The sequence below is a fragment of the Elephantulus edwardii genome, unplaced genomic scaffold (genome assembly GCF_000299155.1).
Source record: "Elephantulus edwardii isolate Elephantulus edwardi_28Jun2011 unplaced genomic scaffold, EleEdw1.0 scaffold00030, whole genome shotgun sequence".
Taxonomy (NCBI): Eukaryota; Metazoa; Chordata; class Mammalia; order Macroscelidea; family Macroscelididae; genus Elephantulus; species Elephantulus edwardii.
This window is the reverse complement of record NW_006399780.1, coordinates 5,325,980-5,343,620: the sequence shown is the minus strand read 5'-3', so window position 1 is coordinate 5,343,620 and position 17,641 is coordinate 5,325,980. Positions and strand designations below refer to the sequence as shown.

Sequence of the window (17,641 nt, the reverse complement as noted above, 5' to 3'; positions counted from 1 at the left end):
ATACATTATATTTTATATAATTACTTACCATTGATCTGTGCCTTTTGTTACATAGCCTTTCCAACTCCCCATTAAATCTTTTTCATTCCTTCACCCCCCTGTGCCTCCACCAACCCACTAAACTCTACTATCCTAGTGATTTTCCCCCCTTGCCTTTCCTGCTCATATCTCCCTTTCCCCTTTTGGATATGTATACATATATTACTAGGTATCTTTCTATTTTTACAATAATGGTCTTTGCAGTATTTGTCCTTATGAGACTGAGTTAGTTAACACAACATAATGCACTCCATACTCTTCCATGTTATACAGTATTTTATAAAATCATTATTCCTTAGTGCTGCATAGTATTCCACTGTGTGAATGTATGACAATTTCTCAATCTTCAGCCATTTACTGATAGGCATTTGGGCTATTTCTATATTCTTGCTATTGAGAATAAAACTAGTATGAATATAGGTGTACATATCTCTTTTCCTGTCTTAATTATAAACTCCTTGAGGTATATTCCTAGAGGTACAAGAGCTGGGTCACATGCCTTTGGGACTGTGGCATAGCTTCTTGCCTCTAGGCTGCCATAACTTCCATAGTCAGTAGACAGAATTTTAAAAAAAAAGTCTACTGCATCTTCCTGGAAGGAAAAGTGTGTTAATTTACTTTTAGATTAATCCAATTCACTTAAATATCATGATTTTGGAGTTAATAAAATTAAAAAATAGTTAAAAATAAACCTATTTAGGGAAAAAATTCAGGGACAAGTTACCATTATAATTTAGTAGAAAATAATTTTTGCTTTTGTGAAAGTATGGATGTTGTTGCATTATAATTAAAATAGATTAAACTCTTGATATTCATTATGAAACAAGTGTTATACTTTGACAAAATAAAAAATTATTTTATGCTAAAACATAGCACTAAGTTATGAAGGCTGTTGCATTATAAATATCAATAATTTAATCTGTTTTAATTATAAGGCATACGGTTCAAATCCACCAGCGGTTCTGCTAGAGAAAGACAGGTAATCTCCTCCTATGCAATTTACTGCCTCTGAAAACCCACTGGAGGGTCAGCTTTGGGTGAGCTCCAACTCAACAGTACATAACAAGAACAACATTTTAATGATGGAAGATAATTTGACTATGTATAAGTAGAAGAGTATTCTCTCTCCTCCTGCCCTGAAAGCCTGTTCTTTAAAGAAAAGAAAATCTTCCTGAAATCAACATGCTCTTCAATGTTTCACATTACAGTAATACAAGTTACCTTGTTTATTACCTTCAAACATGACTAAAACCTATTTTAAAAATAGTAATCTTCTCTATGTGTAAAGCTTTTGGAAAGTTTCAAATACAGTAAAATGATTTGACAGTGGTTTATATGTATCTTGTTAAAAGTAGATTTGTTTACTTAATGATCTCATATAATCATGTGCCAAGGAGCTCTGGTTGCTAAGCACTTAAGGAGTTGTGCTGCCAACTTGAATGCAAGCAGTTCAAATCCACCTGGGAGAAAGACAAGCAGTCTCCTCTTACATGATTTACAGCATCTGAAAACTCACTAGAGGGTGACCTATGAGTCAGTTCTGAATAAACAGCATATAGTGAGAATAACATTCATTTGGTAATCTGGGATTATTAAATAGAAAGCTGGCATAGTTCTTAAGTTTGTAAGTCAAAACAGTTTAACAGTTTTGGCTTATGGCAGTGCATACTGATGAAGAACAGAGCAAACGTTTTTATACTTTTTTTTCTTCCTTGTTATGTACTGTTAAATTGAATCTGACTGGCACTGGAGGAGACAGTTCCTGGCTTCTCCAGCAGAACATCTGGTGGATTTGAACTGTGTTCTTTGAGGACTGCAGTGCAGCTTCTTGCCACTAGGTCACCAGAGCTCTCCAGAGTAAACTTTTTAAAATAAAAAAAAAAAAAAACAAAGAAACTAACGAATATTTTAAACATTCTAACCTGTTTTAAAATAAGAAGATGAAGAAATGATCATAATGAAAATAGACTATAAATCAGAACACATAAATAATAAAGTATTTTGAGAATTACCGTTAACATTAAAAAGATGAAAGCAGATATTCCTAAAATTAGGATTTCTTTGTTCCCTTTGCTTTCCATATGCAGCTTTCGATAATATGGTCCTACTAGATAAGTCTTTATAACAAGACATAGAAGAAAAACAGCTGCTAGCGAAAAGAGAATTTGACCAGTCAAAAGCAGTATTCGCAGTATTTCCATGAAAATGCTGGGAAAGAAAAAAAAAGATATGTTATTTGCTTTAAAGACATAATTCTCTAAAATGCAGCAAAATTATCATTGTTCTCTTTTCTTTAAAATATTACAAGCTGAATTATCCAAATAGCACTGTTTCATTTACAAATATAAAATGAAACCTAAGAATCATATTAACCTCAGAAATTAAGTTGAGGGTTTTTTAAATCAATACTTTGGAATAAATATATTATGAGATGTAAAGACACTTTATGGACAGCTTTTTTATATTTCAATCAATGATTAATAAGAATATTCATCAGGAATTGGCCCTACTGAATGTCCTCTACAAGGTGGTAACTACTCTCTAATTTCCTTCTACAGCTTCACTACCAGAAGCATGAAAAAAGAAATCCAGCAACTTCCAGAAAAAGGTTTCCTTATCACGAATCAGAATAGAAAATTACATGTTTATTATTGAGTCACAGAGAACAAGACTCTTTACTAAGCTTTTAGACATATTATATTCAGATATTAGAATATATTAATTTATTTACTTTCATAATAAAAGTGTTACACTTATAGCATTTACAATAATAATATCTACAAAGTATTATTTCTACCATATTTAGAAAAATATTCAGTACTAAATTCTGTCTTAATATCCTTATCAATGGAAGAATATGTATCTGATTACCAAGAATGTATTTGCCACTGCAGTCAGGCTTAAAATAGCAGTGCTGGGAACACAAATCTCAAATTGCCACATGATTAGCCAGAGGAATGAGAACAGAGTTGGGCTTGAAGCAAAGAAATATGGGATAAATAAACAACAATGGGTCAGCAAGTGTTGCGGTAGGTAAAAAAATCCTTTAGTTGTTCTAAAAGACTACATTTTGTTCATTAAGAGGATGTGTTCATTAGCATAAAATAAAACAGGCTCCTTTACTGAACAGTCACGACAGTCTTCCACAGCTCAGTATAAGTCAGACTTGATTCCTGTCCCCTCCTCTGTATTTAATGCATCACACATCTTCGACTCTCCAAATTTCCCCTGAAGCTGACCCTCGTGTCTATCACTAGCCTCTTGTCTTAGTAAACTACCTTCATCTTTCTCCTACACCACTAGTAACTTCCCAAGTGATTCTGCCCCACTACAATCCACCTTCCATGATGTCAATCAACATATTAAAAACTTCAGATGTTCTAAAACTTCAGTGACATTTAAATAAAACTTAAGTTTCTTTCCTCAGTTCGCACATTTTCTCTCACCTAACTCTCCTCCTTACACACAAAGCAGGCTACTTTTTGTTCCTTCACAGGCCATGCTCCTAAGAGCCGTAGGACATGCGTGTGCTCCAGCTCCGTCTGTTGAAATGCTCTATTTTCCTCACATGACAAGTTCATTTGTATTCTTTATATTTCAGCCTAAATAGCAATGACTCAGAACTTTATAAGAGCTCCAGTGTCCTAGTAGGTAAGGAAATTGCACTGCCAATCTAAAGACACACAGTTCAAATCCACAGGAAAAAGATGAGCAATCTCTTCCCGTAGGATTTATAGCCTTTACACACCTGCTGGAAAACCAGATAGGAGTAGGTTCTGACTCAGCAACATATACCAACAACAGAAGCCTCTGTGAACTTGTTATTCACGAATTCATCATGCTACTCTTCATGCATTTACCTAGGATAGTGCTCTTCATTACTTTTAGTGTATTTACCATTCATTATCTTTCTCAGATAGAACAACTCTTTGTATCCTAAGTTCCCAGTACTTTGTCTCCTACTTTGTTTACCTTTGTATCCTGAGTATTTAAATCAGTGCAGGATACATTACAGGTACTCTAGTTTCAGTCCAGTTTTATTTAGCTAGATAAAGAGATCTACAAGCAATTTACAATTTGTATTTTTCTAAAGATTGAGAAAGCAGAGGCAGAAGTCACCTACTAAATAACAGAGCAGGGCACAAAGTCAGGAAGCCTGGGCCCAGAGTCTGTGCTCTTACTCTGCACAGAAGCTGCTTTGTAATTACTATTGTTAGTTTAGAAGCGCGCGCGCGCACACACACACACACACACACACACACACACGTGCGAGCGCGCACGAAATTAAAAATATCCAGGCAATTCAGAAAAGCACAAAATGAAAACGTTAAAGTCTTAGGCAACTCAAATAACTTTTAAAGATGATCACTATTAGCAGTTTGATTCTTTCTAGCTAAAATTCATATGTATGTCCATATATGTCGTATTATTAATTTAGACAAATGGGATGGCAATGTGTACATTATTTTGCATCATGGTAAGTGTAGATAAGATTGAAGTTATCAAGGATTTCATTTTACTCAGATCCAAAATCAACACACACACACTGTTGTAGAAATCAAACAACATATTGTAACGGGAAAATCTGCTCCCTACGATCTCTTGAAAGTGCTGAAGAGCAAGGGGATCTTGTTAAAGACTAAGCCCATCAGACCTAAGCCATGGTATTTTCAACTGCTTCATATACTTGTCAAAGTGGACAATGAATAAGGAAGATCAAAGAACTCATGCCTTTGAACTGTGGTGCTAAGAGTATTGAACATAACATGGACTGCCAAGAGAACAAACAAATCTGCTGTGGAAAAGGGGTTGCCAGAGTGTTCCTTAACACGAGGATGGTAAGATGCTGTCTTATTTTGGGCATGTTATCATGAGGGGCAGTCCAGGAGAAGGTCAACACATGCTTGAAAAAGTACAAGGTCAGCAAAAAAGAAGACTCCCCCCAATCAAATGGACTGACACACTGACTGCAACAACGGGCTTGACTGAGGTGGACTGACAAAGAGAAAACCTAACAATGGGCTTAAGGTGGACTGACACAGAATCTGCAGCAGCACAGGAGAGATTGTGAGGACGGCACAGGATCAGACAGGGCTTTAGTTGTATCCAGGATCACTGAGTTGGAACGGATTCAGGAGCACCTAAGAACAAACATTAGCTATGTATTTTAGAAAATGTTCCCTTCTCAGCACATATTTAATTTGTTTTAATAGCTGAATAGTATATTATCATTTGGATGTTCCCTAATTTACTGAGGTCTCTATTGATAGATTCTCTGTCCTTTCTGACAAGTTTTAGAAACATATTAATAGACAACAGTGATGCTGCTTGGTGAAGGAGAAGCACCTATGACTGCATGAAAGATAATGCCCAACAGGCTGCCAGGAATGGGGACCCAATAGTATCCATTTCTCAAACTTAGTATCATCTAGCTTCTAAATGTTTACAAAAACAGAGGCAAAAAGAACCATCTGCCTTTTTTTTATGTGTGAAGGTAAAATTTATTTTAGCTGTATCTATATCCACTTTTAAATGTATTTACTTTTTCTTCTTATATAATATTCCTCATTAGTTACTTATAAGATGAAAAACTGTCTTTAACATGTGTATAAATGTATTTTTTTCTAGTGGTACTTGTTTATCAAATATATATGTGTGCACATATGTATTTATGCACATGTGTGTATTTCTGTGCATATGCACGTATATGTATTTAAGTATTAAATATTTTAAATTTTCATGTAGAGAAATTTATCACTTTCCCCCCCCTTTGGATTTTATATTCTGTTTAAAGTATAAAAGCATTCATCATCAATATTATAAAGAAATTCATCTATATTTTCAATACTTTATAATTTTAGTTCTCACAATTAAAATTATTTTATATTTTATTAATTTTATTTACCACAGCTTTCTGTGTTGTATTCTTTATTTGTAAAAAATTTTGAAAAATTAGTTAACTCTTTCCTTTAGGAAAGATCAAAAGTAATTTTGCATGAAGTTTAATAAAAAGGCATTTTATAATAATATTACAATTGGCTGTATTCCTTTAATTTTGTCTTTACTATATACTTTCTATGGCTATCAAAACTGGAAGTTTTTTTAAGTCACAGAAAAGTAAATATACTAGATTAAAAAATTAGCACAAACCTACTACTCAACTAGTAATCACTGCTGTTGTGTAACATGGAGTTGGAACCAACTCATTGCTGACCCTCCAGAGGGTTTCAGAGGCAGTTAAGAGAATACCTTTCTTTTCCCAGAGCATGTGGTGGCCTCAAACTGTGTGCCTTTGGAATTGCAGAGCACCTTCTTGCCACTAGACCATCAGAGCTCCCAATGAAAAAGAGGAAGACTCTTTAATATCTTATATATTACCAGTTTCTCTATTCAAGCAGCTTATTAAATGTCTGTTGTAGTTAAAATTAGGTATAATATTTAATATTTAATTTTATAGAGATATAATTTATTTGCTTAAAGTGTATAATTCACTGGTCTGTATTATACTCACAGAGTTATACAATCATCACCAGAATCAACATTAGCACATTCCCATCACTACAAAAAAAACACTGTACCATTAAACAGCCATTCTCCAATTCTCTTCAAGCTCCTCAAAACTAGACATCCACTAATGTACTCTCTGCTCCACGGAAGTGCTCATTTTGGCCATTTCAAATAAATAAAATATTTGTGCACTTTGCATATTTTCAAGGTTTACTTATGTCAATACTTCATTTCTTTGGGTGGCTGAAAACATTCTACTGGGTGGCCACTCCTCATTTTACTTATCTATTTGTTAACTAATAGACTGTTCAGTTGCTTCCACTTTTAAATTATGAATATTCATGTATAATTTTGCATGGAGAGGTTCTCATTTTGGGGAATATATAGCTGGGGGTGGGGGGAATGGGTTGTTGTTGCTGACTAAGACTCATAGCTACCCAGGTACAATGGCTCTGAACTTTGCCCTATTCTGAGCCAACCTGTCTCTGACACATCTGGCCTCACTGCGATAGTGACTGAGTCAATCCATCTCATTCAGGGTCTTCTTCTTCTGCACAGACTCTCTACCCTTCCAAGCATGATGTCTTCTTCAAGGACTGGTCCCTCTTGACAACAAGCCCAAAAACATGTGAGAAGGAGTTTCAAGATTCTTGCCTCCAAGGAACAATTTGATTTTACCTTCTCCAAGACAAACTTTTCTGTTCTCTTGGCAGTCTATGGTAGGTAATTCTGAATTTACTACTTGAGCAGTATTATACAGTTTTATTTCTGATATTTAAAGCATAACATTATAAATAGAGCTTTTCTCTACATCATTAAAACTCTTTCTATATATAAAGTTTCATGCCTAAATTGAATAATATTAACATGATCAATACTTATGCTGGATTAATTTTTTAATTATAAATATTAAAAAGAAAACAATTTAAAAGTCTGGGTCAGTTCTAACTCTATGGAACACAACAGCAACTGAATAAATGCCATATAGCAATATTTTGATGCATATAACTGAAAGTTTGGGGCATACTGTTAGGAGGGGTCAGTCCTTAGAAAATGATATCATATTTGAAAAGGTGAGGGAGGGTCAGCAAAAGGAGAGAGACCCTTATTGACACAATGGCTGCAGCAATGAGGTCAGCTATATCAGAGACAATGAGGATGGTACAAGATAGGGCATGGTTCAGATCCATTCTCTACAGGGTCACTGTGAGTTGTAGTTGACTTGATGGCATCTATTAACAACAATAACTGAAAATAAAGGTATAAAGTAAATGTAATATTTATAAGTGTTCTGTAACTTTAACCAAAGCTCTACTTATTCTTGTTTAAAAATAAAATCCTAACCTTTGCAAAGTAATAAATGATTATACACTGAAAAACTCAACCCTCTTAAAAAATGATTTTAAGTTAAAGATAAAAATAATTTTATTGTCCATATTTTGTACTGACTCATGTATATGGAATAAGAACTGCTATCATTTTATATATACACACACACACTAGTAAACCACTGTATACTACTCCTAAACTCCTGCTCTTGCTTTCAAAATAAAAGGTTAACATATCTAGTATCCCATAATGTAATAGGAAAAATTTCCAGGATATAATAGAAAATCACTCATCATACCAAGAACCAGGAAAATCACAACCTGAATGAGGGAAGAAAATCAACAGACTCTGATATCAAGATGTAACAAATGTTGGAATTACCTGCCAAGTATTTAAAAATAATTTTCATAAAAATGCTTCATGAAGGAATTACAAATGCTGTTGGAACAAATGGCAAAATAGAAAACTTCAGTAAAGAAATTTATGTTAGGCAATCTCCTCCTGTACCAGTCAGATCTGATTTGACAGTACACACAAAAAACCTAATAAAACAATAATTTTAAAAATTTATGTTAATAAATTAATATATATGAAGAAAGAAATGGGAATGATTCAGTTAAAAAAAAACCTGGTCAATGGGAAACAGCGGAGTGAAGAGAAGCCAGAATCAGTAAAGTTGATGACTTATCAATTGAATTTAACCAATCAGCAATTAACAACAAAGAGAAAATAGACTGGAAAAAAGAAGAGTCTCATATCTGTAGAATGATAATAGGACAAAAATTTCTATCATCTGAGTCATAGAAATAGAGGTCAGAATGGGATAAATTATTTAAGGAAATAATGAATAAAACCTTACACATAAACCAGAATCAAGAAGCTGAGTAAAATACTAATAAGATAAACTCAACAGAATCTATGCTAAGATGCACCATAATTAGACTCTGGAAAACTAAAGACAAAACAGAGGAAATCAATGAAAAAAGAATTAGCCTTTAAAAAGATAAATAAAATATACAGGATAAATAAATAAATACAGACATACATACATAAATATATACCTAAATAAACAAACAAATAAACAGGAAGATTGACAAAGGAAAAAAAAGAGCAGTCACAAGTTACAAATACCCGACATGAAACAGGACCATCCCCTACAAACCCTCCTCAACTCCTTCTGTGGGCAACACAAACAATAAAGGAATGTTATTAAGAACTTCACATTTGTAAAGGAGACAACATAAGCAAGATGGATGAATTACTTGAAAACCAAAAATGACCAAAATTCAAGTAAAAAGGAGAGGATGAATAGTCCTCTTCTCACAAAAGAAAATGAATGCATAATTACAAAGGTCCTAGAAAAAGAATTTCCAATCCCATATGTTTTATTGGAAAACTCTTAAATATTTATTGAATTAACACCAATTTTTCATAAGATTTCCAGAAAAGAAGAAAAAACCCCATCCATCCATTTCTTAATGCAGTTTTAAATATACAGAGACCAACACCAGTACAAAAAAGAAAATTACACCACCAGTACCTCTCATGAATTTAGATGCAAAAATCTTTAAAACATATCAAAGCAAACACATATAAAAAACACTAGATATCATGGCCAAGAAGAACGTACAAGAATCCAATGTTGGTTCAATTTTTGAAAATCAGTGAGTGTAATTCACGACGTAGCAGCTGAAGAAGAAAAATTACATGATCACATCAGTGAGTTCAGATAAAGCATTTCACAAAACTTAGCTTCTATTTAGGATAAAAAATTCTCAGAAAACTAGTAATAGAAGGATATGTCCTCAACCTGATAAAGAAAATCTACAAAACCCAAGAGATTACATAATTTTTAATGGTGAAATACTTTCCTCCTAAGAGCAGGAACAAACCAAGAATATTTGTTAATATAATTTTCTTCAAGAGTACTGGAAATACTAGATATAATTAACATAATAATTTCCTTTTCAAATACAAGTGCACTGATTGGAAAGAAATAAAGGAAATAAGACAGATCTCAGGAAATAATCTATTATCAGAGACCTCTCTCTCCAATGTATTGAGGTACAATGATCTCAGGGTTTCAAACTAGCTCCAAAAGAAATTCCAAAAATGCAATAAATTTTTGCCTAAAAATATAACAAATGTAATAAATTGGCAGCATCAGGATGGATGGTGAAGAGATCGAGATTGTACACAGCTTTAGTTTGCTAGGCTCCACAGTCAACAGTCTTGGCACCAGCAGCCAGGAAATTAAAAGGCGCATTGCCATGGGAAAGTCTGCTGTTAGGGACCTCCCCAAAGTACTGAAGAGCAATGGTGTCTCTCTGGAGACTAAGGTGCATCTGATACAGGCCATGGTCTTCACAATCACTTGTTATGCATCAGAGAGTTGGACAATGACCAAGGAGGATAGAAGGAGAATTGATGCCTTTGAGCTGTGGTGCTGGAGAAGAGTACTGAGAATACCATGGACTGCTAGGAAAACAAACAGATTTGTCCTGGAAAGGGTTAAACCGGGTGGCTCCTTGGAGGCAAGGATTCTGAGGCTCCATCTAACGTACTTTGGACATGTTGTGAGGAGAGACCGGTTCTTAGAGAGGGACATCATGCTTGGGAGGGTGGAGGGACGGCATAGGAGAGGAAGGCCCTCTATGAGGTGGATTGATTCAGTGACTGGGATAATTGGGATGGGAGTGTCGGAGACAGTGTGATTGGCACAGGACAGAGCGGAGTTTAGGGCTGTTGTACATAGGGTCGCTATGAGTTGCAGGGGACTCGACGGCACATAACAACAACAACAACAACTGTATTTGCTTAATACTAAATCAGACTTATAGTTCAATCTTACATGCATTTGCTTTTGAATTTTATATAGTTTTCTATAGTAATGAAGAAAGAAGTTCAAGGTGCACTGAAGACATTGACAAAAACGAAGGTGTCACCAGTTGATAGGATATGAACTGACATGTTTCAATTAATACATGAAGCCCTGGATGTGCTCACCAGTCTGTGCCAGGATACTTGGAAGACAGCTAACCAGCTAACAACCTGAAAGAGGTTCATATTTGTTTCCATTCCCAAGAAAGGTGATCCAATGGAATGTTGACAATTATCAAACAGCATCATTAATGTCAAATGCCAGCAAAATATTGGTGAAGATCATCCAAAAATGGCTAGAAGAGTCACTGACAGAAAACTATCAGAAGTTGAAGCAGGGTTTAGAAGAGGCCATAGGACCAGAGATCCATTGTTGATATCTAACGAATCTTAGCTGAAAACAGAGAATACCAGAAAATGTTTATTGACTATGTAAAGGCATTTGACTGTGTGGATAATAACAAAATATGGCTAATACTGAGAAAAAGCAGAATCCCAGAATACTTGATATTGTCCATATGAAACCTATACCTAGGCCAAGAAGCTATTGTTCCAACACAGCAAGTGAACACTGTATAGTTTACAGTCAGGAAAAGTATGTGTCAAATTGTATCCTTCATCCATACCTATCTGTTCAATCTGTATGCTGAACAAATAATTTGAGAAGCTGGACTTGGTAAAGAAGAATGTGGCATCAGGAACAGAGGAAGACTCATCAACAACTTGCATTATGCAGATAACACAACCTTGTTGAAAGCTGAGGAGAACTTGAAAGATTTATTGCAGAAGATATCAGAGACTACAGCCTTCAAAATGGATTCTATCTCAACATCAAGAGGACATAAATTCTCACCACTGGGCCAATAGGCAACATCAGGTTAGATGAAGAAAAGGCTGAAATTGTCAAGATTTCATCTTACTTGGATGCACAATCAATACCCGTGGCACAGCAGTCAAGAAATCAAAAGACGTATTGCATTGGGAAAGTCTGTTGCCAGGTATCTCTCCAAAGCACCTACAAGAAATTATATCAGTTTAAAGACTAAGGTGCGCCTGATTCAGGCCATTATCTTTTCAATAACTTGCTATGTATCTGAGAGCTGGGCAATGAGTAAGGATGACAGAAGAAGAACTGATGCCTTGTGTTGTAGTGTTAGGGAAAAGTATTGCATATCCCATGGACTGTCAAAAGAAACAACTATGTCTTGAAGAAAGTGCAGCCCAAGTGTTCCTTAGCAGCAAAATAACAAAGATGTCTCACAAAGTGTGGGCATATTCTTAGAAAGGGTTTATTCCTTGGAAAGAGAAATCACGCTTGAAAACAAGGAAGTGCAGGGAAATAAAGAATGACCCTCTATATGATAAATTGATGCAGTGACTGCAGCAATGGGTTCAAGGATGTCAGAGATGACAAGAATGGCACAGGACAGGCCAAGGTTCACATCTGTTGTTCATAAGGTTGCTATGAGTCATACTCAACTTGAAGACACCTAACAACAACAACATACTTTACTTATATTTTTGGTTAAACTTATCCTGAGAGTCTGTGGGAGAAAAGACTTGGAAATCTGCTCCCATAAAGGCTAAAGCAAGCCTACAAAATACTATAAGGTAATAAAAGGTCATTTCAGTCAACATCAAGTCAACAGAATACAATTATCCCTATAAACTGTGATGGTGGAGAAGATCCAGGTTTGTCCTGGAAGAGGGTGAAACCAATTTGTTCTTGGACGTAAGGATTTTGAAGCTCTGTCTGACATACTTAGGGCATGGTGCCAGCAGGGGCCAGTCCTTGGAGAAGGACATCATGCTCGGAAGGATGGAGGGCCAGTGGAGGAGAAGATGATCTTGGATGAAATGGATTGACACAGTGACTGGGGTAATGGGAGTGTGTCAGACAGTGAAACTGGCTCAGAATAGGACAGGGTACAGAGCTACATAGGCTCGCTATGCATTGCTGTTGACTTGATGGCACAAAACCACAACATACTATATGTTTTGTAGCTAGCATTCTTTTTTTTTTTAGCTAGCATTCTTAAGAGTATAACATATATAATAAATATTCAGCACAATGTACAAACTTCTGTGTAGATTCATTTTTTCTACTTGACCCCTCTCTCTTTCCATATGGAGGCAATAAACTGCAGTTTAAGTTTTGAGGTGATTTTATGGAAGAATTTAAAAAAGGTCAAGGTAAATTCTAATACTGTAACAATGATAAACACTACAATGACAGCTAGCCCCTATAGTTACTTCCAATGTTCTTGTTGTTGTTGTGTGCTATCGAGTTGGAACCGCCCACAGCTGACCATCCAGCAGGTTTTCAGAGGCAGTTAACTGCATAGGAGACGGCCCATCCTTCTACTGTGGAGCAGCTGGTGAATTCGAACCACATGACTTTCTTACTTCTAGGCTACCAGAGCTCCCCAACATTGATATGTCCTGTTGTTGTTATGTGCCATCGAGTTGCCTGCGACTCATAGGGACCCTATGTACGACAGCACTAAACCCTGCCCTATCCTGTGCCAATCTCATGGTCTCCAACACACCTACCCTGATTACTCCAGTCACTGAATCAATCCACCGCATAGAGGGTCTTCCTCTCCTGTGCTGTCCCTCCACTCTTCCAAGCATGACGTCCTTCTTCAAGGGATGGTCCCTCCTTGCAACATGACCAAAGTATGTCAGACGAAGTCTCAAAATCTTTGCCTCCAAGGAGCTGCCTGGTTTAACCTTCTCCAGGATGAACCTGTTAATTTTCTTAGCAGTCCATACTATACATATAGCATTCAATACTCTAATCCAATATCACAGTTCAAAGGCATCAATTCTCCTCCAGTCCTCCCTAGTCATTGTTCAGCTCTCTGACACGTAGCAAATGACTGCAAATACCATAGCCTGGAATAGGCGCACTTTAGTCTACAGAGTGACACTACTGCTCTTCAGTACTTTGGAGAGGTCCCTAACAGTAGACTTTCCCATCATAACATGTCTTTTAATTTCCTGGCTGCTGGTGCCAAGAGTGTTTACTGTGGAGTTAAGCAAAGTAAAGCTGTTAACAATCTCAATCTCTTCATCATCCATTCTGCTGCTGCCAATGGGGCCAGTGCTAAGAATCTTTGTTTTCTTGATTTTGAGCCTCAATCCATATAGAAGGCTGCTGTCCTTGACCTCCTGCAGTAAGTGTTCCAGGTCCTCCTCAGTTTCAGCAAGCAGAGTTGTGGCATCTGCATAACACCAAGTGTTGATGAATCTTCCTCCAAATCTGTTGACACACTTCTTATACAGACCAGCCTCCCTGATAATCTGTTCTGCAAATAGGTTGAAAAGGTATGGAGATAGGACACATCCCTGGCGTACACCCTTCCCAATCTTGAATGATGCAGTGTTTTCTTGCTCTGTTCTGATGACTACCTCCTGGTCCAAGTATAGCTTCTGTAGTAGCATAATCAAGTGTTCTGGGATTTCCATTCTTCTCAGAGTCAGCCACAGTTCGTTATGATCCACACAAACACCTTTGCATAATCAATGAAACACAGATAGCCATTACTCTGGTACTCCCTGCTTTCAGCCAAGATCCATTTAACATTAGCTACAATATCTTTAGTACCAGGACCACTTCTAAACCCAGCCTGCACTTCTGGCAGTTCACTGCTGATGTGCTGTTCCAGTCATTTTGGGATAATCGTCAGCAGAATCTTGCTTGCAAGTGATATCAATGATATTTGATAATTTTCACACTCTGTTGGATCACCTTTCTTTAGAATGGGAACAAATAGATCTCTTCCAGTCAGTTGGCCAAGTGGTTGTAATCCAGATTTCTTCACACAACTTGGTGAGCACATCTAGGGCAGCATCTGTTAGTTGAATATGTTAATTGGTATACCATCAATTCCTGGGGCCTTATTTTCTGCCAATTACTTCAAAGCAGCTTGAACTTCTTCCTTCAGCACCATAGGCTTTTGCTCACATGTTGTTCCATGAAAATCTTCTGTGTCTGCCAATTCCTTTTGGTACAATGACTGTTTTCTCTTTCCATCTTCGTTTAATACTTCTTGGAACATTTAATATTCTGCTATGTTCTAGGCATTGGTTTAAGCACTTTTACAGCTTAAGTCTTCCTTTTTTTTTAGTTTGTTTTGTTTTTTTTTTAGCTTAAGTCTTTCAATCCTCCTAACCACACTATTGATGTTGATGGCTACTGTCAAGTTGGCCCCAACTTGACAAGCCCATGTCCAGTAAGATTAGACTGCTGTGACCCATTGGATTTTCAATATCTTCCTTCCTAATCTGCCTTAGTCTAGAACTCTAAGGAAACCTGTTCAGCATCACTGTTGTTGCTGTTAAGTGCTGTCGAGTTGTAAATGATTCATAGCAATCTTACAAACAAAAGACCTGAACACTTGTATAACTTTCATCATTTCTTCAAGTTCATAGGGTTTTTGGAGGCAAGCTATTTTGGAAGTGGATGTCACTCCTGCTTCCAAGCTTGTTTTAATCGGGGAGCGCCACCAAACACTGTCCATCATGGGTAACCATTGTTGCATTTGACACATCAGTGTCACAGTGTTGCGTATTCCAGCAATCACAAGTTACTTCTGTACAGCAAATGGACAGATCAGTGCTATAACACTTAGAAGAATGACCAAAAACCAATTAAAACCAGGCCTGAGTGCCACAGATTAAAATCACCCACCTTTGGCTTGGTAGCACAATTTTCTATCCACTAGGCCAACAGAGCTCTCTTGTCATAGCAACACATAAAATTGCACTGGTAGATAAATGGTGACTGTGCTTGAGGAGTACTAGCCAGGAACTGAACCCATGGATGAGAATTCTACCACATACCACCATGGCCCTCAGGTAGGTATTATTATATAGGGATCCTTTTTCTCACTTTACAGATGACAAAATAAAGAGTAAAATTAACTTGCCCAAAGCTGAAGTTAATAAGCAGAAGCCAAAATCTGAGCCCACATGTTGTTATGTGTCATCAAGTTAAGTGACTCTATGAAGGGTGAGTCCTCTGAACCTGCCCTATGCTGAGCCAACTTCACTGTCTCCAACATACCTGCTCCCACTGCCACAGTCACTGTGCCAATACATCTCACCCAGGGTCTTCCTCTCCTGTGCTGACCCTCTACCCTTCCAAGTGTAATGTCCTTCTCTAAGACCGCCTTTCCTGGTAACATGCCTGAAGTATATGAAACAAGAGTTTCAAAATCCTTGCCTCCAAGAAGCAGTCTGCTTTCACCCAGTAACTCTACTGGAGCTCTGGTACATTAATGTTAAGAAGTTGCACAGCCAACCCAAAGGCAGGCATTTCAAGCCCACCAGCTGCTCCATGGGAGAAAAATGAGCAAACTCCCTCTGTGTGATTTACCATCTTTGAAAACCAGCTTGAGGGTCAGCTATAAGTTGGTTCTGACTTAATGGTGCATAACTACAATAGTGTTACTTCAGAGCCCAAGCTCTGGATTTATACACAAATTTCTTTTAAATAAGAAAAACAAATTTTAAGAAGGAAACTATAGAATAAATTTACCTAGAATATGCACTTGCTCCTGCTTGTATAAGAGTTGGCATAACCGCTATAAATAATCCAAGCTGTACATCTTGCATGACTAGCATTCCAAGGAGCACACTGCTGTAGTCAATATCACCTGTTTGGGGGAGTTATAAAAAAAAATCATTAAGTATTATATATCAAAACACAAGTATTGTGAGTAATTTCAAAAGAATTCAAGTCATATTTTAAAAATATGAATGCAAACTTTTAACATAATCTCTTAAAGAACAATTATTGAAGACTTTGTAAAAATTTTTTTAAATTTATTTTTTTGTTTACAGAGGTTTTGTATTTCCATTCATTCACTGCCTCAGTTTTCTCCCTGTCCACCCCTCCCCACCAGCTCGATTCCCCCTCTGAAGAGAGAAAAAAAAATTCCTTCATTAGTATACAATTCCCACCCCCCACCCCGAGTACACTTCTCTATGCAACCTTAATTCTGGATTCCTGTGCTAGCCATAATACTCAATCATATATTACTTCTAATCTGTTCTTTCCCTCATCTGTTTCAATACAATATACATAATTTATCCAGTTTTTTCTGTCATACCCCCACCCTGATATCAGATCCATTCTACAACAGTGGCACCATGCACTATTTGTCCCTTTGTGACTGAGATATTTCACTCAGCATAATGTCCTCCAGGGTCACCCACTTTGAATAATATTGCATGAGTTCCTTGTTTTTCAATGCTGCGTAGTATTAAGATTTTGTAAAAATTTTTGTAAAAAATCTTTTGAATATTTCATTTCCACTACTGGATAACAATATTGATTTCTATGGTCCCCAAATTCTACAGCCTCTAAACACAAGAAGCTTTCATTTCTAATATTAGGTTTTGTCCAGGAGCTATACAAGTGACCTGACCTAGTTCTTTTCCTGGTGACAGCTCTCCATTTTCCAAGCGTGTTGGACAAAGTCTGACACAACTCTAGTAATTATCTCTTATAAACCCACCATCACTGTCTCACTGAGTATCCCTATCTTCTAAGCCAACACATTAATGGTAGAGACACACTGATCAGACAGAATGCCAGGAATCATGGCATACATAAAGGAGCTAAATAACAACACTAGTCCTCTAGAAGGAATGAAAAGGATCTATTTTACATTAATTCAGTCAGTCACAAGCCTGAAAAGGTGTCCATTTTTAACACATTTTTGGATTTGGACCCTTTATATATGCTTCTAAAAAGGAAAAGGTAATTTTCATCCCAAACCAAGCTAATACTTTCTTTCCCCAAAGCAAATACTTTTAAAAATGTTACTGACATTAGTAATTTTAAAAGATCACAGTGATAGACTCAGCTTACACT

General features: G+C 36.6%; 1 protein-coding gene across 1 annotated transcript in view; it reads right to left on the bottom strand.

The window, feature by feature from the left end:
* Positions 1 to 17,641, bottom strand: part of TMCO3 (transmembrane and coiled-coil domains 3) — a 94,825-nt gene that overhangs the window by 26,302 nt on the left and 50,882 nt on the right. Inside the window, exons 7-8 of the mRNA XM_006883810.1 lie at positions 16,301 to 16,418; positions 2,052 to 2,247 (exon numbers count right to left, since the gene is read on the bottom strand). Of these exons, the coding sequence (XP_006883872.1) occupies positions 2,052 to 2,247; positions 16,301 to 16,418 (314 nt within the window). The remainder of the gene's footprint in view (positions 1 to 2,051; positions 2,248 to 16,300; positions 16,419 to 17,641) is intronic.